The sequence below is a fragment of the Eriocheir sinensis genome, chromosome 26, assembly GCF_024679095.1.
Source record: "Eriocheir sinensis breed Jianghai 21 chromosome 26, ASM2467909v1, whole genome shotgun sequence".
Lineage (NCBI taxonomy): Eukaryota > Metazoa > Arthropoda > Malacostraca > Decapoda > Varunidae > Eriocheir > Eriocheir sinensis.
This window is the reverse complement of record NC_066534.1, coordinates 1604716-1627148: the sequence shown is the minus strand read 5'-3', so window position 1 is coordinate 1627148 and position 22433 is coordinate 1604716. Positions and strand designations below refer to the sequence as shown.

Sequence of the window (22433 nt, the reverse complement as noted above, 5' to 3'; positions counted from 1 at the left end):
AAATAATAAAAATCATGAAATCGACCGTCCGAATCATCACGACTATAAAAAGCAAATGTGTGGTCTCTCTCTCTCTCTCTCTCTCTCTCTCTCTCTCTCTCTCTCTCTCTCTCTCTCTCTCTCTCTCTCTCTCTCTCTCTCTCTCTCTCTCTCTCTCTCTCTCTCTCTCAGCTCGAGGCTTCACGGGTGACCGAGCAACACCGCCGGGCATCGCTGCGTCACCCAAATAATTCACATCTCGCTAATTGGGGCGTTTTTGAAGTGGGAGCTTGCGATACATCCTGAAAATATTACATACGAGATGCAAAAATACATAAAATCGGACTTGCATCGAAAATAACAGCTCTGAGGGCGTGGATGTCCCTGTGTGCGCCAAGGCAACAAAGCTTTGCACATTCACACAAAATCTTGCGGCACTTGATCACTCCCATATATTTTACAGTAAGGACCATCGACCCACTGTCTGAACCATCACCGCTCTCCCCTACTGTGGGTGAATGGTACCAATGATTAGAGAGAGAGAGAGAGAGAGAGAGAGAGAGAGAGAGAGAGAGAGAGAGAGAGAGAGAGAGAGAGAGAGAGAGAGAGAGAGAGAGAGAGAGAGAATTGAATTGAGAAAGAAAGAAAGATTAAGGAAGGATAAAGAGGAAGGAAAGAGAGAGAGAGAGAGAGAGAGAGAGAGAGAGAGAGAGAGAGAGAGAGAATTGAATTGAGAAAGGAAGAAAGATTAAGGAAGGAGAGAGAGAGTGAAAGGAAGAAAGATTAAGGAAGAGAGAGAGGAAGGAGAGAGAGAGAGAGAGAGAGAGATTGAGAGAGAGAGAGAGAGAGAGAGAGAGAGAGAGAGAGAGAGAGAGAGAGAGAATTGAATTGAGAAAGGAAGAAAGATTAAGGAAGGAGAGAGAGAGAGAGAGAGAGAGAGAGAGAGAGAGAGAGAGAGAGAGAGAGAGAGAGAGAGAGAGAGAGAGAGAGAGAGAGAGAAATGAATTGAGAAAGAAAGATTAAGGAAAGAAAAAGAGAGAGAGAGAGAGAGAGAGAGAGAGAGAGAGAGAGAGAGAGAGAGAGAGAGAGAGAGAGAGAGAGAGAGAGAGAGAGAGAGAGAATCACTATATATATTTACCTTAATTATCCTCTAAGATGCGTTTAAAAAAAAAATAGTCCTATATGGAGACGGTGCTATATTGTTTCCCCATAAAAAAGGTTCAATAAAAATTATTATTAAAAAAAATTAAAGTCAAAATTGTATAGATAGATAGAAATAGATAGAGAGATAGAAATAGATAGATATAGATATGTAGGGAGCAGCGTTGCCAGATTATCGTACTCACCGCATTGTATTTAACATTTTTAAGCCTCAAACTCTCGTACCTTCACAAATAACGATAGAAAAATAAAGTTAAGGTCAAAACTGTTACTTATCGATGTTTTATTTTTTTGCCATACTTATCGGTCAGACACTACGAAAATGCAATGCGATGAGTACGACAATCTGTGCAGGGATGACACGGTATCGTACTCGCCGAACAAGATTTTCCCACTTCTAACGCATAATGACTGCACAAAAAACTCTATAATAAACACTTTTAGCAACAAATATAAACAGGTATCGTTAGTTTTGTGGGTGGGACATTTTTTACCCAGAAATCGGGAAAAATGACAAGCTGAGTACGACAATCTGGCAAGGGCGCCATCTGTGGAGAGCCCAGGGATGCCACGTTATCGTACTCACCACACCGGATTTTCCTATTTCTAACGCATAACAATTATAAAAAACCCTCTATAATTAACATTTTTAGCAACAACTAGAAATGGGTATCGCTAGTTTTATGGGTGCGACGAGTTTTGGTCCGAAATAAGCGAATATAAGAAGCTGAGTACGACAATCTGGCAAGGGCGCCATCTGTGGAGAGTCCAGGGACGCCACGTTATCGTACTCACCACACCGGATTTTCCTATTTCTAACGCATAACGATTATAAAAAACCCTCTATAATTAACATTTTCAGCAACAACTAGAAATGGGTATCGTTAGTTTTATGGGTGTGGCGGTTTTTGGTCCGAAATAAGCGAATATAAGAAGCTGAGTACGACAATCTGGCAACGCTGGGAGAGAAGAAGCCAAGTCGCGTAGTGTCAACAAAGAACAGCTGATGGGGGCGGCGGCGCGGCTGTGACAGGAAGATAAGATGTGGATTAAGCCCGAGGAGGTGCTGGTGGCCGGGGGGTTCTGGTAAGCACGGACACACTAATTCCTCACTCATATTGTTCATCATATATAACACACGGGGTGGCAGAGACGCTGGTGGCTTAGTGGCCCTGGGAGTGTCATGGTACGTGTGAGGGGTTGGCTTATGGTATTTTCTCTCTCTCTCTCTCCCTCTTTTTCACTTTATCTATCTATCTACACAGTTGTCTATCGAGAGGTGGAGAACATTGGGAAAGAAGTCACTATCACCACATCACCATTATAAAAGAAATACCTTGACCCAAACTAGTATAGCACACGTCTAAGATGGGGAGGCGGTGGCTGAATGGATAGCGTGACGGCGCCGCGTTCAGGATGACGTGAGTTCAATCCCCTCATGCTTTATTTTCAGTCACGGTGAAGGAACACACTGATTTTCTCTGCGTGTGTCGTTCCCCATTGTTGTGCACTAAGCATTGCCTTGTGAAGACTTAAAAGTGCATCATCCACCACATATGAAAGCTCTGAAAATTTTTGACCACCAGAATAAAATTTGTAGGATATTGCTGGTGGTGACGAGGAGCTGCAAGTCAAAGAAAACTCCCTAACTTGAACTGCTGCCAACTGATTATTACTTACGTGGCTCCAGGTGTTGGAGAGCCAGCGTGAAGAGGGATTCAATGAACATTTGGTAATTGTGGAGATTCACTACGCGCCTCAGAAATACAATGTTATGCCTCCGTATTATAGTTAAGGGACGATATACATGTCCCTTAACAATAATATGAAGGTGGAAAAACATAAAAGTAAAGAAAAAGTGGGAAAGGTCGTGAAAAGGCACATTATACTTACGCGCGCTTTGTTTTGGTGGCGGCCATTGGGAGGTGAGCAGTGTTGCCAACAATCCGGTTAGCCATGGTACGCTTAGGTAGCCCTTAGCCCAAGCATGTGAGACCAGGTCCACCACGCATGACTATTTTTTTTTAGAAGATGCACCTTTACCTAATACTATATCCGGCCCAAACCTTCACAAAACCGTTTGGGTAAAGGTGCTTGTTCCAAAAAAGATAAAAATAACCATGCGTGGTGGACCTGGTCTCACATGCGTGGGCTAATGGTTAACTAAACGTACCATCGCTAACCTAGCATACCATCGCTAACCTAGCATACCATCGCTAACCTAGCATACCATCGCTAACCTAGCATACCATCGCTGACCTAGCATACCATCGCTAACCTAGCATACCATCGCTGACCTAGCATACCATCGCTAACCTAGCATACCATCGCTAACCTAGCATACCATCGCTAACCTAGCATACCATCGCTAACCTAGCATACCATCGCTGACCTAGCATACCATCGCTAACCTAGCATACCATCGCTAACCTAGCATACCATCGCTAACCTAGCATACCATCGCTAACCTAGCATACCATCGCTAACCTAGCATACCATCGCTAACCGGATCGTTGGCAACACTGCTCACCTTCCAATACTGCCGCCACCAAAACACAGCGCATGTATGTATAATGTACCTTTTCACGACCTTTACCACATTTATTTTACTTTTAAGTTTTTCCGCCTTCATATTATGCTTAAGGGACATGTATTTCATCCCTTAACTATAATATGGAGGCGTAATATCATATTTTGGAGGCGCGTAGTGAATCTCCACAATTACCAAATATTTTCCTAATACAACAGAGCCGTAATTATATCAGGGTGATTCAGTGATACGATCGTCTCTGGAATACCCCATTGGGAATTACTCATTTCACTAAGCTCAGCCTTTTAGGGAGTCTGTTGAGAAGTGGAGTGGTGCTGGATGAGCCGGCTTGTCCCCTGCAGATCTGTGTCACGGGACTGTATATACTTGGGCTATATGGAGCAACTCACCTGGAACCTTACATATGTACAACCAAAGACTTAACCGTGAAGGCCGTAGGAAGGAATGACGGTAATTTGACTCAGGAGCAGAGGCTGACAAAGAGGAACGTAATGAAAACAGGAGAAAGACAGGAAGCAGAAGAGGAGATGAGTGGAATATGGCAAAGATTAGGAAGGAGGAAAACACTGACGAATGGCTGGATAACTTGAAGGAGGGAAGGGAAGAACAGTGAGTAAGAGGAATGTAAAGAAAACAGGAGAAAGACAGGAAGCAGAAGAGGAGATGAGTGGAATATGGCAAAGATTAGGAGGAGGAAACTGGCGAATGGCTGGATAACTAGAAGGAGGGAAGGAAAAACAGTGAGTAAGAAGAATGTAAGGAAAACAGTTGAGACAGAGAGGGAAGGAAAGGAGGAAAGGAGAGAGATGGGAAGGATAAGGAGGTGGAAAACTGATGAATGGCTGGACAAAGAGAAGGAAAGAAGGGGAAAACAGTGATAAAGAAGAATGTAAACAAAACAGTGGAGACAGAGAGGGAAGGAAAGGAGGAAAGGAGAGGGATGGGAAGGATAAGGAGGTGGAAAACTGATGAATGGCTGGACAAAGAGAAGGAAAGAAGGGAAAAACAGTAAGAAAATGTAAACAAAACAGTGGAGACAGAGAGGGAAGGAAAGGAGGAGAGGGATGGGAAGGATAAGGAGATGGAAAACTGATGAATGGCTGGACAAAGAGAAGGAAAGAAGGGAAAAACAGTAAGAAAATGTAAACAAAACAGTTGAGACAGAGAGGGAAGGAAAGGAGGAGAGGGATGGGAAGGATAAGGAGGTGGAAAACTGATGAATATGTAGATGAATAAAAGGAGGGAAGGAAAAAACAAGTATTCGACAGACTATTTCAGAATACGAATACTTTTCCCTCTTACTGATAGTCTTCTACCTCTTAAATTCCGCCGCAATGTTGCCTCTCTCTCTATCTTCTATCGATGTTTCCACGCTGACTGCTCTTCTGAACTTGCTAACTGCATGCCTCCCCCCCTCCCACGGCCCCACTGCATGCAACTTTCTGATCAAGCTCATCCCTATACTGTCCAAATCCCTTATGCAAGAGTTAACCAGCATCTTCACTCTTTCATCCCTATACTGTCCAAATCCCTTATGCAAGAGTTAACCAGCATCTTCACTCTTTCATCCCTATACTGTCCAAACCCCTTATGCAAGAGTTCACCAGCATCTTCACTCTTTCATCCCTATACTGTCCAAACCCCTTATGCAAGAGTTCACCAGCATCTTCACTCTTTCATCCCTATACTGTCCAAACCCCTTATGCAAGAGTTAACCAGTATCTTCACTCTTTCATCCCTATACTGTCCAAACCCCTTATGCAAGAGTTCACCAGCATCTTCACTCTTTCATCCCTATACTGTCCAAACCCCTTATGCAAGAGTTAACCAATATCTTCACTCTTTCATCCCTATACTGTCCAAACCCCTTATGCAAGAGTTAACCAGCATCTTCACTCTTTCATCCCTATACTGTCCAAATCCCTTATGCAAGAGTTAACCAGCATCTTCACTCTTTCATCCCTATACTGTCCAAACCCCTTATGCAAGAGTTAACCAGCATCTTCACTCTTTCATCCCTATACTGTCCAAATCCCTTATGCAAGAGTTAACCAGCATCTTCACTCTTTCATCCCTATACTGTCCAAACCCCTTATGCAAGAGTTCACCAGCATCTTCACTCTTTCATCCCTATACTGTCCAAACCCCTTATGCAAGAGTTAACCAGCATCTTCACTCTTTCATCCCTATACTGTCCAGACCCCTTATGCAAGAGTTAACCAGCATCTTCACTCTTTCATCCCTATACTGTCCAAACCCCTTATGCAAGAGTTAACCAGCATCTTCACTCTTTCATCCCTATACTGTCCAAATCCCTTATGCAAGAGTTAACCAGCATCTTCACTCTTTCATCCCTATACTGTCCAAACCCCTTATGCAAGAGTTAACCAGCATCTTCACTCTTTCATCCCTATACTGTCCAAATCCCTTATGCAAGAGTTAACCAGCATCTTCACTCTTTCATCCCTATACTGTCCAAACCCCTTATGCAAGAGTTAACCAGCATCTTCACTCTTTCATCCCTATACTGTCCAGACCCCTTATGCAAGAGTTAACCAGCATCTTCACTCTTTCTTCCCTGTGCTGTCCAAACCCCTTATGCAAGAGTTAACCAGCATCTTCACTCTTTCTTCCCTGTGCTGTCCAAACCCCTTATGCAAGAGTTAACCAGCATCTTCACTCTTTCATCCCTATACAGTCCAAACCCCTTATGCAAGAGCTAACCAGCATCTTCACTCTTTCTTCCCTATGTCCAAATCCTTTATGCAAGAGTTAACTAGCATCTTCACTCTTTCATCCTTATACTGTCCAAACCCCTTATGCAAGAGTTAACCAGCATCTTCACTCTTTCATCCCTTTACTGTCCAAACCCCTTATGCAAGAGTTAACCAGCATCTTCACTCTTTCATCCCTTTACTGTCCAAACCCCTTATGCAAGAGTTCACCAGCATCTTCACTCTTTCATCCCTATACTGTCCAAATCCCTTATGCAAGAGTTAACCAGCATCTTCACTCTTTCATCCCTATACTGTCCAAACCCCTTATGCAAGAGTTAACCAGCATCTTCACTCTTTCATCCCTATACTGTCCAAATCCCTTATGCAAGAGTTAACCAACATCTTCACTCTTTCATCCCTATACTGTCCAAACCCCTTATGCAAGAGTTAACCAGCATCTTCACTCTTTCATCCCTATACTGTCCAAATCCCTTATGCAAGAGTTAACCAGCATCTTCACTCTTTCATCCCTATACTGTCCAAACCCATTATGCAAGAGTTAACCAGCATCTTCACTCTTTCATCCCTATACTGTCCAAACCCCTTATGCAAGAGTTAACCAGCATCTTCACTCTTTCATCCCTATACTGTCCAAACCCCTTATGCAAGAGTTAACCAGCATCTTCACTCTTTCATCCCTATACTGTCCAAACCCCTTATGCAAGAGTTAACCAGCATCTTCACTCTTTCATCCCTATACTGTCCAAACCCCTTATGCAAGAGTTAACCAGCATCTTCACTCTTTCATCCCTCACGCTGGTAAACTCTGGAACAATCTTCCTTCATCTGTATTTCCTCCTGCCTACGACTTGAACTCTTTCAAGAGGAGGGTATCAGGACACCTCTCCTCCCGAAATTGACCTATCTTTCGGCCACCTCTTTGGATTATTTTTAGGAGCAGCGAGTAGCGGGCTTTTTTTTATTATTGTTTCCTTTTTTTGTGCCCTTGAGCTGCCTCCTTTGTTGTAAAAAAAAAATTAGTGTTTGCTGGTACAATGGTTTCTCCCACTTAGCATTCACTGTTGCTGAATTACTTAAACCATAACAGACTTGTCCATTTAAGTATTCAAAGTGCTATTTCCTCACAATTGTGCATCATCCCTCCCTAATTACATAAGTGAAATGTAACAGGAGGTAAATATTATATACAAATTTCCAACAATTTCCCTAAACACTGGGGGCTTCGTGGTGCAGTGGTTAGCACACTCAGCTCACAACCGAGAGAGCCCGGGTTCGATTCCCAGGTGGAGTGGAAAAATTTGGGCGGCTTTTCCGATACCCTACGCCCCTGTCCACCCAGCAGTGTACCAGGTATTAATCGGGGGTTGTGTCCCGTCTCCTGGGGTCTGTTCCCTTCTCCTTTAATTCCTTCCCATTCTGTCTCTCTCCGGCATATGACCACAGATGTTGCGCCCACTAAACCAAACTTTACAACTGTTCCCTTCTCCCATAATTCCTTCCCCTTCTGTCTCTCTCCAGCATATGACCACAGATGTTGCGCCCACTAAACCAAACTTTTCAACTGTTTCCTTCTCCTATAATTCCTTCCCCTTCTGTCTCTCTCCAGCATATGACCACAGATGTTGCGCCCAGCCGCCCACTAAACCAAACTTTCCAACTGTTCCCTTCTCCTATAATTCCTTCCCCTACTGTTTCTCTCTGGCATATGACCACAGATGTTGCGCCCACTAAACCAAACTTTCCAACTTTTTTGTGATGTTTAGGTATATTTAGTAGTATAATTTGTAAGGGAAACAGTGGTATTAATTATTTAAGGTTATTTCAGGTATTTAACTCCCCATATGGTAGTCGGAAAAGCCAGTTAAAGGGCAGACTAAACCAAACTTTCCACCTTCTCCCGTCTCCACCATTCCCCTTGCGGTAGATGATTGTTTTAAGTTGTCTTTCTCCTCCACAGGGACACAGAGGTGGCCAACACATTCTTCCTGCTGCAGCAGAGGAAGGGTTCGGGCAGCGCCACCTCGCGCGGCCTGGCGGGGCTGCTGGTGGGGACGCTGGACTCAGTCTTTGACACCAAGCCTCCACCCTACCGCATCCTGCACCGCACACCGTCCTCTGAGCTTTACTACCGTGGGTGCTGCGGCCGCCGCCCCACACTGGCTGGCGGCGGCCTTTGCTTGGTTTGGCTTAGCCTGTAGAGCGGCTGCCTTGTAGACTTAGAGTCGTCCCTCAAATAGTACGGGGGTAGGGACCCAGGACTCCCGGACTATTCAAAAATACGTGTAAAATTAGTGCCCCCCTTCCCGGAACGTCCCGAGTGCTCTCAAATGCATGACGCGGCACATCCGCTGGCTCCCGGCTTTGAGAGGTGGAGCGCCTCGTGCTGTGATGACGTCATCAGCAAACATGGCGGCCCAAACAAACACATATAAGTGTTTCCATTGCCTTCCACCTCTCTGTGCCACCATAACCACTGCAGCTTCCTTTTCATCCTCTGTTGCAAGGAGTTTGTCAGCCGGGACAGCTGGTAATGCATGTTAAACGTCGCCAGGAAGATCAGCGTACGCCATTTTGCTGTGAGTGAGACGCCGTTACCATAGCAACGACGAGGCTTAGTAAAAGGACGGCCTTTATCTCCACTCCTGCAGCACTCTTGCAGCACGGGCAGTTACTGCAGCAATAATTTCTTTTACACTACATATGGTAGACACAGCGATGAACACTGCTCTCATTCACGTGGTGTGCTGCTCTCCCTACCGCAACGTAACGCATCCAAAAACATAACTTCTCCTAAATCTGAATCCTTCTGCAAGGTGCACACTTTCTTGAATGCTTTGGGTGCTTTCAGCAGGTGTTTTGGTGGAACAGTGTTGCCACTCACACTGTAAACCGTTCTATTGGAAACCATACTATTGGTAACCGTACTATTGGAAACCGTACTATTGGAAACCGTACTATTTGAGGGACAACTGTATTTGTTTTAGTCTAGTTGACACAGCTGCTGGGGATGGCCGCCTCTTTGCTTGCACCATTCCAGAACTGTTTTGCAGAGGAATTTATCCATTATTTTTTGTGATATTTAGGTGTATTTAGCCGGGGTGAAAGGGTTAACTTCCCACTCCTTCCGTCCCCAGTGGTGGCCGTGTCGCTCAAGAAGGAGGAGATAGACGAGAACTGGACGTGGCTGGAGCGGAACTTGATGAGCATCCTGGCCACCTTCGACCAGGATGAGGACGTCACCGACTTTGTGCGCTGCAAGATTGAGTCCCTCGTCGCCAACTCCACGACGGCCGACCCGCTCAGCACCGCAGGCAAGCTAAGCAGTGGGGGGTGGGGGGGAAGGATGGGATAGGAAGGGATAGGATGGGCTAGCAGTCATCATCATCACTTTTATTTATTTATTTATTTTTTTTTTTTTTTTACGTGTATGTCTATAGCGCTGATAGGCTTGCTTGAGGGGCCAGGATGGTGTTCGGCCCCAGCCCGTCATGGCGCAGGCAAGTGTTTATAGTGGCGCCATCTTGCCTGGCTCATGCTGCCCCCCGGAACTCCTTCTTGATTCACTTGGACGGTTTCCTCTAGAGTCCGGGTTGATGGGTGGTCTTCAGGACAGCATGTGGGTAGTTTTAAGCCACTTGGCGGTGACTGAAAAATCCCAGGTGGTAGCGTGGGGATTCGAACCCGCGTCGTCCATCACGCGGTGAATGTGGGCCCGGCACGCTACCACTCAGCCACTGCCTACCTGATTTAACATCCATTTCTTCCCTATGGTGGGGGATATGAGCCTCCTTCTCCACTGTTGCCGGTCCATAGCCATTTCTTCCGTGTGTTCAGCCTCCTCATATCTTCCTCCACCTTTACCTTTCTCCACGTCCTCCTTGGCTTTCCTGGCATGATGGAACATTTGTGTTGTTATTGTGGACTCGGATATACAGGTAACTCTTGATTTCCGCGAGTATTGTGTCCTTGAAGAGGTCTCGTAAATCCAAAACAATGCAGTAAATCCAACAAGAGGTAGGTTTGTACAGGTAACTCTGGATTTCTGTGAGTCTTGTGTCCTTGAAGTGGTCTCGTAAATCCAAAACAATGTAGTAAATCCAACAAGAGGTAGGTTTGTACCTTTATTGCCTACTGTATCACTCTGACTCCTCTCCCTCTCGTGGTTCCTCCTCTGGCTGCCCTTCCCCTCGTGGTAGCACAGCAGCGAGGGTGTTGTTGTTGTTGTTGTTGAGCAGCGTGGGTACTGTATTGTTGTTCAAGTATGCTGGGAAGAACTGAGCTCAGCTGTGTGGCCGTGTGAGTCCAGTTGCGTGAGACATCTGGTGGACACTCCAGAAAATATCGCGTAGAAGTGAAAAAAAACGTGCAAATTTAACATCTATTTGGATTTTGGACCCCGCGTTATTTCAAAAACACGTAAACCTAACTTGCGTGAATCGAGAGTTACCTGTATGTAAAACCCATCCAGTATGAAGCAGATGTAGAGGAGAGCCTGAAGGTGGTAGCTGGAACGGAGCAGAAAGGCAAACCAACGCAAAAGTCACACGGACATCACACGAAGGTCACACGATCACAATTTCAACACTCATTTCACATTATCGGAAGACGAGACACATCACGGACGCTCCTTTATGTACCGAGGAATTCAACATCACGAGTAGATAGAAATAGATAGATTGATAGATAGATAGAAATAGATAGATTGATAGATAGATAGAAATAGATAGATTGATAGATAGATAGAAATAGATTGATTAATAGATAGATAGAAATAGATAGATTGATAGATAGATAGAAATAGATAGATTGATTGATAGATTGATAGAAATAGATAGATTGACAAATAGACAAATAGATAGATTGATAGATAGATAGAAATAGATATTGATTAATAGATAGATAGATAGAAATAGATAGATTGATAGATAGAAATAGATAGATTGATAGATAGACAGAAATAGATAGATTGATTGATAGATAGACAGAAATAGATAGATTGATTGATAGATAGATAGATAGATAGAAATAGATAGATTGATTGATATATAGAAATAGATTGATAGATAGATTGATAGATAGATAGAAATAGATAGATTGATTGATAGATAGATTGATTAATAGATAGATAGAAATAGATAGATTGATTGATAGATAGACAGAAATAGATAGATTGATTGATAGATAGACAGAAATAGATAGATTGATTGATAGATAGATAGAAATAGATAGATTGATAGATAGATTAATAGATAGATAGAAATAGATAGATTGATAGATAGATAGATAGAAATAGATAGATTGATAGATAGATAGATAGAAATAGATAGATTGATTAATAGATAGATAGAAATAGATAGATTGATTGATAGATCGACAGAAATAGATAGATTGATTGATAGATAGACAGAAATAGATAGATTGATTGATAGATTGATAGAAATAGATAGATTAATAGATAGATAGAAATAGATAGATTGATTGATAGATAGATAGAAATAGATAGATTGATTAATAGATAGATAGAAATAGATAGATTAATTAATAGATAGATAGAAATAGATAGATTGATTGATAGATAGACAGAAATAGATAGATTGATTGATAGATAGATAGAAATAGATAGATTAATAGATAGATAGAAATAGATAGATTGATAGATAGATAGAAATAGATAGATTGATAGATAGATAGAAATAGATAGATTGATAGATAGATAGATAGAAATAGATAGATTAATAGATAGATAGAAATAGATAGATTGATAGATAGATAGAAATAGATAGATTGATAGATATATAGATATAAATAGATAGATTGATAGATAGATAGAAATAGATAGATTGATAGATAGATAGAAATAGATAGATTGACAGATAGAAATAGATAGATTGATAGATAGATAGAAATAGATAGAGAGATTGATAGATAGATAGATAGAAATAGATAGATTGGTAGATAGATAGAAATAGATAGATTAATAGATAGATAGAAATAGATAGATTGATTGATAGATAGACAGAAATAGATAGATTGATTGATAGATAGATAGAAATAGATAGATTGATAGATAGATAGATTGATAGATAGATAGAAATAGATAGATTGATTGATAGATAGACAGAAATAGATAGATTGATTGATAGATAGATAGAAATAGATAGATTGATAAATAGATAGATAGATTGATAGATAGATAGAAATAGATAGATTGATTGATAGATAGACAAAAATAGATAGATTGATTGATAGATAGATAGAAATAGATAGATTGATAGATAGAAATAGATAGATTGATTAATAGATAGATTGATAGATAGATAGATAGAAATAGATAGATTGATTGATAGATAGACAAAAATAGATAGATTGATTGATAGATAGATAGAAATAGATAGATTGATAGATAGATAGAAATAGATAGATAGAAATAGATAGATTGATGGATAGATAGACAGAAATAGATAGATTGATTGATAGATAGATAGAAATAGACAGATTGTACCGAGGAATTCAACATCAGGAGTAAGAGAAAAAGTGTTGTTAATCTGTGTCATGTATAATCCTGTGTTTCCAGACCCGGACTCGGAGACCTTCAAGGCAGTCTCCTACAAGTTCCGCAAGCTGTTCAACATGCCGGAGGGAGAGAAGCTCGTCAATTACTACTCCTGCAGGTGTGTGTGTGTGTGTGTGTGTGTTAGTGTGTGTGTGTGTGTGTGTGTGTGTGTGTGTGTGTGTGTGTGTTTATCTGTTGTTAGTATACAGGACCGAACCTCAAGCTGGGATAGTCCTCTCTCTCCCAATGTTTGTCCAGATCTTCCTTAGTTTTACAGACCCTGCCCACTTCAACAATGTCCTCAGTGTTGTGTGTGTGTGTGTGTGTGTGTGTGTGTACCCAGTTGTGATATACTGCAAATAAGTCACGTTCATCTGAATTGCTTTAAACTAACTTCCATGTTTTAAATTGAACAACCTCTCATTGCATTCCTTTCCCTCTCATTTTCCTCCTCCCTGTCATGTCTGTCCCTCCCTCACAGTTACTGGCACCACAGACTCCCACGGCAGGGCTGGCCTTACCCCAGTGTTCATCATCTCATTGCGTTCCTTTCCCTCTCATTTTCCTCCTCCCTGTCATGTCTGTCCCTCCCCCCCTCACAGTTACTGGCACCACAGACTCCCACGGCAGGGCTGGCCATACCTCAGTGTTCATCATCTCATTGCAATCCTTTCCCATTCATATTCCTCCTCCCTGTCATGTCTGTCCCTCCCTCCCCCACAGTTACTGGCACCACAGACTCCCGCGGCAAGGCTGGCTGTACCTTAGCGTCAATTACCTGTGCTTCTACTCCTTCCTGCTGGGCAAGGAGACGAGGGTCATCATCCGCTGGCGGGACGTGACGCTGCTGGACTGCACCAACGCGCTCATCTTCCCTGACAGTATTCGCGTCTCCACCCGTGACCATGAGGTGGGTGGGTGTGTGCCTGCTTCCATGGTGGTGTGTGGTGTACAGGGCCTGAGCTACATGTGCACTCATGACTTCATAGATATTTGTCCAGGTTTTTCTTAACCCGTTGAACACGAGGACGAGTATGCTGCGTCCTTGCGTGCCCCGTACCATATCTGAAGACGTGCGTCCTGGCTCGCTTTAGCCAATATACTAGTTATTTTATCTCTATATTCATGCTTACATCTCAAAACTATCAATTAATTTATGTTTCTATATGTGCACCATTTAATTCTGCATGTTTTCATATATAATACATGATGATTGTGTTGAGTTTATGGCTGAAAACTTGTTATATTCAATAGCGACATTTGAAATTTGGCGCACACGGCGATCCTGAGTACGGCGCAGGGCACTGTTTTGGTCCAGCCGTAGTGAGTTTCTTTACGTGCACCATTTAATTCTGCATGTTTTCATATATAATACATGATGATTATGTTGAGTTTATGGCAGAAAACTTGTTATATTCAACAGCAACATTTGAAATTTGGTGCGCGGCGATCCTGGGTACGGCGCAGGGCACTGTTTTGGCCCGGCCGTAGTGAGTTTCTTTACGTGCACCATTTAATTCTGCATGTTTTCATATATAATACATGATGATTGTGTTGAGTTTATGGCTGAAAAATTGTTATATTCAATAGCGACATTTGAAATTTGGCGCGCGGCGATCTCGGATACGGCGCAGGGCACTGTTTTGGCCCGGCCGTAGTGAGTTTCTTTACGTGCACCATTTAATTCTGCATGTTTTCATATATAATACATGATGATTGTGTTGAGTTTATGGCTGAAAAATTGTTATATTCAATAGCGACATTTGAAATTTGGCCCACACGGCGATCCTGGGTACGGCACGGGGCACTGTTTTGGCCCAGCCGTAGTGAGTTTCTTTACGTGCACCATTTAATTCTGCATGTTTTCATATATAATACATGATGATTGTGTTGAGTTTATGGCTGAAAACTTGTTATATTCAATAGCGACATTTGAAATTTGGCGCGCGGCGATCTCGGATACGACGCAGGGCACTGTTTTGGCCCGGCCGTAGTGAAGGGGTTAACTTTCTGCACACACTCTTTGCCTCCACCACTTTCAATTCTAATATTCTAATTTGTGTTGTGTGTGTGTGTGTGTGTGTGTGTGTGTGTGTGTGTGTGTGTGATGTGACGTGGATGGCCGAGGGTTAGTGAATGACTGTATATTGGTTACTTTAGAACCCCACCTTCTCTCACCTCTCCTCTCAGGCTGTGGTCTTGTGTCACGCCCTGAGAGCTGCATTTTCTCTTTGCCTCTATTCTCCAACACGTCCTCTGCGTGTATCCAAACACACGAGAAATTAAGCAAGACCAGGAGAGGGTATTCGCCGCCTGCCTGGGATCGAACCTGGGACCAGCGTGACGGGAGAACCACCCCTTACCGAGTCAGCCAAAGAGGTCCCCCCCCCCTGGCTAAGTGGGTTATGGGAGGCTCGTTCATCAGGCATAGTCACCACACTACACGAGGAAAGAACTGTGAGGTCATTTTTATCATTTCTTTTCTTATTCCATCCTGTTCATCATCTACTTAATTATACTTCCAGTTTTTCCTTCGTATCTTTCTCTCCCTTCATTTTTCCTCCCTCTTCTGGTCAAAAACTATATTCTTTCTATCTCTCTATCTCTTCTCTCTCTGTAACTCCACAAAATCTCAGGGGCTTCGTGGTGCAGTGGTTAGCATGCTCAGCTCACAATCCGGGTTCGATTCCCGGGTGGAGTGGAAAAATTTGGGCGGCTTTTCGGATACCCTACGCCCCTGTCCACCCAGCAGTGTACCAGGTATTAATCGAGGGTTGTGTCCCGTCTCCTGGGGTCTGTTCCCTTCTCCTATGATTCCTTCCCCTTCTGTCTCTCTCCGGCATATGACCACAGATGTTGCGCCGACTAAACCAAACTTTACAACTGTTCCCTTCTCCTATGATTCCTTCCCCTTCTGTCTCTCTCCGGCATATGACCACAGATGTTGCGCCCACTAAACAAAACTTTCCAACTGTTCCCTTCTCCTATAATTCCTTCCCCTCCTGTCTCTCTCCGGCATATGACCACAGATGTTGCGCCCACTAAACAAAACTTTCCAACTGTTCCCTTCTCCTATAATTCCTTCCCCTTCTGTCTCTCTCCAGCATATAACCACAGATGTTGCGCCGACTAAACGAAACTTTCCAACTGTTCCCTTCTCCTATAATTCCTTCCCCTCCTGTCTCTCTCCAGCATGACCACAGATGTTGCGCCGACTAAACGAAACTTTCCAACTGTTCCCTTCTCCTGTAATTCCTTCCCCTTCTGTCTCTCTCCGGCATATGACCACAGATGTTGCACCCACTAAACCAAACTTTCCAACTGTTCCCTTCTCCTATAATTCCTTCCCCTTCTGTCTCTCTCCAGCATGACCACAGATGTTGCACCGACTAAACCAAACTTTCCAACTGTTCCCTTCTCCTATAATTCCTTCCCCTTCTGTCTCTCTCCGGCATATGACCACAGATGTTGCGCCCACTAAACAAAACTTTCCAACTGTTCCTTCTCCTATAATTCCTTCCCCTTCTGTCTCTCTCCGCATATGACCACAGATGTTAAGCCCACTAAACAAAACTTTCCAACTGTTCCCTTCCTATAATTCCTTCCCTTCTGTCTCTCTCCGCATATGACCACAGATGTTGCATGACTAAACCAAACTTTCCAACTGTTCCTTCTCCTATGATTCCTTCCCCTTCTGTCTCTCTCCGCATATGACCACAGATGTTAGCCACTAAACAAAACTTTCCAACTGTTCCCTTCTCCTATAATTCCTTCCCCTTCTGTCTCTCTCCAGCATATAACCACAGATGTTGCGCCGACTAAACGAAACTTTCCAACTGTTCCCTTCTATAATTCCTTCCCCTTCTGTCTCTCTCCGGCATATGACCACAGATGTTGCGCCCACTAAACCAAACTTTCCAACTGTTCCCTTCTCCTATAATTCCTTCCCCTTCTGTCTCTCTCCGGCATATGACCACAGATGTTGCGCCCACTAAACAAAACTTTCCAAACTTTTCTGGTCAAAAAATATATTCTTTCTCTCTCTCTCTCTATCTCTTCTCTTCTCTCACTGTAACTCCACATAATTTTCCACATAATAAGAGCAATGGGTGTCTGTATATGTGTGTGGAGTCTGGATGTGAACGGGGGAGGATCAGTGAATGAGTGGTTATTTTTATTATTATTATTATTATTATTATTATTATTATTATTATTTATTTATTTATTTATTTATTTATTTTTTTTTTTTTACGTGTATGCCGATAGCACTGGTAGGCTTGCTTGAGGGGCCTGGATGGTAGTTGGCCCCAGCCTATCATGGAGCAGGCAAGTGTTTATAGTGGCGCCATCTTGCCTGGCTCATGCTGCCCCCCGGAACTCCTTCTTGATTCACCTGGACGGTTTCCTCTAGAGTCCGGGTTGATGGGTGGTCTTCAGGACAGCATGTGGGTAGTTTTAAGCCACTCGGTGGTGACTGAAAAATCCCAGGTGGTAGCGTGGGGATTCGAACCCGCGTCGTCCATCACGCGGTGAATGTGGGCCCAGCACGCTACCACTCAGCCACCGCCTACCCTACCCCTCCACATACTCAGAAGTTGTTGTTTTCCCCCACAGCACTACTTCTCCATGCTGCTCAGGAAGAAGGAAACCTATGAGCTAATGGAACAGCTTGCAAACATGGCTATGAAGCAGTGAGTTACTTGACCCATTGTTGTGTTCATTCTTTTCTCCTTCATGCTTGTCAGGGGTTTAATAGAGTATGTTTGAGGTCATCTACAGCACAGTTCATGAGTAGTTTTTTCTCTTTGTGTGGGGCTTCGTGGTGCAGTGGTTAGCACACTCGCCTCACAACCGAGAGAGCCCAGGTTCGATTCCCGGGTGGAGTGGAAAAATTTGGGCGGGTTATCCGATACCCTACGCCCCTGTCCACCCAGTAGTGTACCAGGTATTAATCAGGGGTTGTGTCCCGTCTCCTGGGGTCTGTTCCCTTCTCCTATGATTCCTTCCTCTTCTGTCTCTCTCTGGCATATGACCACAGATGTTGCACCCACTAAACAAAACTACAACTCTCTCTCTCTCTCTCTCTCTCTCTCTCTCTCTCTCTCTCTCTCTCCATATCTTGTGCTTCATAACATTATATAAAACTCACTCACTCCTTTTTTTCAGACTGATCAACGATGAGGAGTTTTCGGAAGACAAAGATTTGCTGACAAAAGTTAGGTGAGTGGTCAGCAGAGGCTTGGCGCAATATAATATTAACCCTTTCCTTGCCAAACACTCGCAGCGAGCACAAGTGTAACTTGGCGGTGGTGCTAAATGCTTGCTGTGAGCTCCACCCGCACTCATATTTCCCGTGCATGAGAGTGTTCCAACACTATTTCTCACACCACAGCATTGCCAATTCAGTGGGTTTTCCATGAAATTTGGTAGAAAATCATATCAGTGTAGCGCGGAAAAGCGCAGAAAATCTACGGACAAGCAACTGGTGGATGATGTTGACCAATATAGCGACATTTTTGCATAGCTTCACCTATCACCTGACTGATATTTTGACCAAATACAGTCGTCCCTCAAATAGTACGGGTGTTAGGGACCCAGGACCTCTGTACTATTAAAAAATCTTAATAAAATTAGTGCCCCCGTAGAAACCCTCCTGGGCACTCCTACGGAATCCGGGTCCCGCCTGGCTCAGCCGTTACCCACGGGACCAAGTTGCCAGTTACGCATTTTCTGCTGCTGTCACAGTGCAGTGTTTCCACGCTGGGGGGTCCTGTTAGAGGTCAGGTTATTTAACATTTGGTTGGAGTAGTTTAAATATGCGTCCCTCAACTATATAACATGGATGCGTAATGCTGTATTTTGGAGGCGCGGAGTCAGTCTCCACAATTACCATTTGGTATCTTGTTTCAAGTGTGAATTAGAGAGCAATAGAAACTGTGGTAGAGAGTAAGAGAGAGTGTGAGTGTATGACACGGCTCGCTGGCTGACAGTGTGGAAGGCAGCACTGCCAGGATGGCTCCCTTGTCCATCGTGGAAACACTACACCAAAAAATGCAGAACTGGCAACTTTTGCTGGCAAGTAGAAACTGAGCCAGGCGGGAAACCCAGATTCCATAGTAGTGGCCACTCCTGCCCACCAATTTCTTGTTTAAGGTAAGGAAATGGCCATTTATGTGTTTATAATACGTTAATTTATGAACAAACAGAAAAGGACGGCCTTTATCTCCACTCCTGCAGCACTCCTGCAGCACGGGCAGTCACTGCGGCAAGAATTTCTTTTACACAACATATGGTAGACACAGCGATGAACACTGCTCCCATTCACGTGGTGTGCTGCTCTCCCTACCACAACGTAACTCATCACAAAACGTAACTTCTCCTAAATCTGAATCCTTCTGCAAGGTGCACACTTTCTCAAATGCTTTGGGTGCTTTCAGCAGGTGTTTTGGTGGAACAGTGTTGCCACTCACGCCATGGCTACTTGGGGCGACGAGCGGGAAATTTTGAAATCCTAAAATAATTCTTCATGACATTCCATATAAAACCAAAACCGGACTATTGGAAACCGTACTATTTGAGGGACGACTGTAATTATAAATATTGCAGTTGGCAATACTGCCCTGCCAGCACCCCATCATCAAGAGATCTACAGTAGTTGCCTTACGGCTGACCGTCGCGCACGTATAAATGTACATCTTCACAGGCAACACACCCTGAACGTGCCTGTACCCACGCAGGAGAGGCTTACTTTACTGAATCGTATAGATCTTGGCCTCCTCTTTCCAATGGTGTTTTGTTTTGTAGCTGTGATGAATAGTTTTTGAGATACAGCAGTTAAAAGAGATCCCCTTCCCCTGCTGGGTATGCCCGCGCGCGCCTGAGGGGATAGTCTCGTTGCGAGCGCTTAGCCAGGAAAGGGTTAAGGGGGCCATCTGCCTGTTACTCCTGAATGCAAACTTTTTGGGGCTCCTCAATGTTTTTCCTATGCCTGTTATTATTGTTATATTGAAATATTAAGAACATGAAGGTTTGCAGAAATTTGGAAGAAGAGTGCTAGGATTTGACACTCCCTTGTGGCCAAATAGTCCTTCTCTTACACACTTTTCATTTCTTGTTGTGTATGAAATGTTGGGACGGAAAAAAAAGAAAAATGTTTAGATAAAAGAAAAAAATAGGAAGATGATAGACAGATGGATAGATAGATAGATGTTTGTCCTGAGAATAGTGACCCCTAACTGTAATATAATCTTCCATCTGAGAGAGCCCGGGTTCGATTCCCGGGCGGAGTGGAAAAATTTGGGCGGCTTTTCCGATACCCTACGCCCCTGTCCACCCAGCAGTGTACCAGGTATTAATCGGGGGTTGTGTCCCGTCTCCTGGGGTCTGTTCCCTTCTCCTGTAATTCCTTCCCCTTCTGTCTCTGTCCGACATATGACCACAGATGTTGCGCTGACTAAACCAAACTTTCCAACTGTTCCCTTCTTCTATAATTCCTTCCCCTTCTGTCTCTCTCCGGCATATGACCACAGATGTTGCGCCGACTAAACAAAACTTTACAACTGTTCCCTTCTCCTATAATTCCTTCCCCTTCTGTCTCTGTCCGGCATATGACCACAGATGTTGCGCCCACTAAACCAAACTTTCCAACTGTTCCCTTCTCCTATAATTCCTTCCCCTTCTGTCTCTCTCCGGCATATGACCACAGATGTTGCGCTGACTAAACCAAACTTTCCAACTGTTCCCTTCTCCTATAATTCCTTCCCCTTCTGTCTCTCTCCGGCATATGACCACAGATGTTGCGCCCACTAAACCAAACTTTCCCAATCTTTTTTTCCGTTCACAGCAAGAAAGTGCCGAAGAAGCCGTCATTCCTCAAGCGAGATTTGGACGCCCGTGCTCACTCTGACGCATACCGCAGCAAATTCAGGTACGTGGGGGTGATGGTAGTGGTGGTGGTGGGGGTGGTTTGGGGAGGTGGATGATAGTAATGTATTGTATTGTGGAGTGTGTGTGTGTGTGTGTGTTGTGTGTGTGTGTGTGTGTGTGTGTGTGTGTGTGTTTACCTAATTGTAGTTTTACAGGCTTAGGGCCATATTCAGAAACCAGGGTGTAAGCCCGAGGGTGTAGCTCCTTACAACCTGGAGACTTACACCCTCCGGACAAGGGAAGGGTGTAGCTCATGGAGGGAAGGGTGTAGCTCATGGAGGGAAGGGTGTAGCTCATGGAGGGAAGGGTGTAGCTCATGGAGGGAAGGGTGTTGCTCATGGAGGGAAGGGTGTAGCTCATAGAGGGAAGGGTGTTGCTCATGGAGGGAAGGGTGTAGCTCATGGAGGGAAGGGTGTAGCTCATGGAGGGAAGGGTGTTGCTCATGGAGGGAAGGGTGTTGCTCATGGAGGGAAGGGTGTTGCTCATGGAGGGAAGGGTGTTGCTCATGGAGGGAAGGGTGTAGCTCATGGAGGGAAGGGTGTTGCTCATGGAGGGAAGGGTGTTGCTCATGGAGGGAAGGGTGTTGCTCATGGAGGGAAGGGTGTAGCTCATGGAGGGAAGGGTGTTGCTCATGGAGGGAAGGGTGTAGCTCATGGAGGGAAGGGTGTAGCTCATGGAGGGAAGGGTGTTGCTCATGGAGGGAAGGGTGTAGCTCATGGAGGGAAGGGTGTAGCTCATGGAGGGAAGGGTGTTGCTCATGGAGGGAAGGGTGTTGCTCATGGAGGGAAGGGTGTTGCTCATGGAGGGAAGGGTGTTGCTCATCGAGGGAATGGTGTTGCTCATGGAGGGAAGGGTGTAGCTCATGGAGGGAAGGGTGTTGCTCATGGAGGGAAGGGTGTTGCTCATGGAGGGAAGGGTGTTGCTCATGGAGGGAAGGGTGTTGCTCATGGAGGGAAGGGTGTTGCTCATGGAGGGAAGGGTGTTGCTCATGGAGGGAAGGGTGTAGCTCATGGAGGGAAGGGTGTTGCTCATGGAGGGAAGGGTGTAGCTCATGGAGGGAAGGGTGTAGCTCATGGAGGGAAGGGTGTAGCTCATGGAGGGAAGGGTGTAGCTCATGGAGGGAAGGGTGTAGCTCATGGAGGGAAGGGTGTAGCTCATGGAGGGAAGGGTGTAGCTCATGGAGGGAAGGGTGTTGCTCATGGAGGGAAGGGTGTAGCTCATGGAGGGAAGGGTGTTGCTCATGGAGGGAAGGGTGTAGCTCATGGAGGGAAGGGTGTAGCTCATGGAGGGAAGGGTGTTGCTCATGGAGGGAAGGGTGTTGCTCATGGAGGGAAGGGTGTTGCTCATGGAGGGAAGGGTGTAGCTCATGGAGGGAAGGGTGTTGCTCATGGAGGGAAGGGTGTAGCTCATGGAGGGAAGGGTGTTGCTCATGGAGGGAAGGGTGTTGCTCATGGAGGGAAGGGTGTTGCTCATGGAGGGAAGGGTGTTGCTCATGGAGGGAAGGGTGTTGCTCATGGAGGGAAGG

At 44.5% G+C, this 22433-nt stretch overlaps 1 protein-coding gene across 2 annotated transcripts in view; it reads left to right on the top strand.

The window, feature by feature from the left end:
- The first annotated feature begins 2107 nt into the window (after positions 1-2107).
- Positions 2108-22433, top strand: part of LOC127003684 (TBC1 domain family member 9-like) — a 49526-nt gene continuing 29200 nt past the window's right edge. For both annotated transcript variants that reach the window (XM_050870610.1, XM_050870609.1), the window contains exons 1-8: positions 2108-2226; positions 8387-8559; positions 9564-9740; positions 13004-13100; positions 13706-13892; positions 17597-17673; positions 18149-18202; positions 20826-20909. In XM_050870610.1, coding sequence (XP_050726567.1) covers positions 2183-2226; positions 8387-8559; positions 9564-9740; positions 13004-13100; positions 13706-13892; positions 17597-17673; positions 18149-18202; positions 20826-20909 — 893 coding nt within the window. In that variant the 5' untranslated portion in view covers positions 2108-2182. The remainder of the gene's footprint in view (positions 2227-8386; positions 8560-9563; positions 9741-13003; positions 13101-13705; positions 13893-17596; positions 17674-18148; positions 18203-20825; positions 20910-22433) is intronic.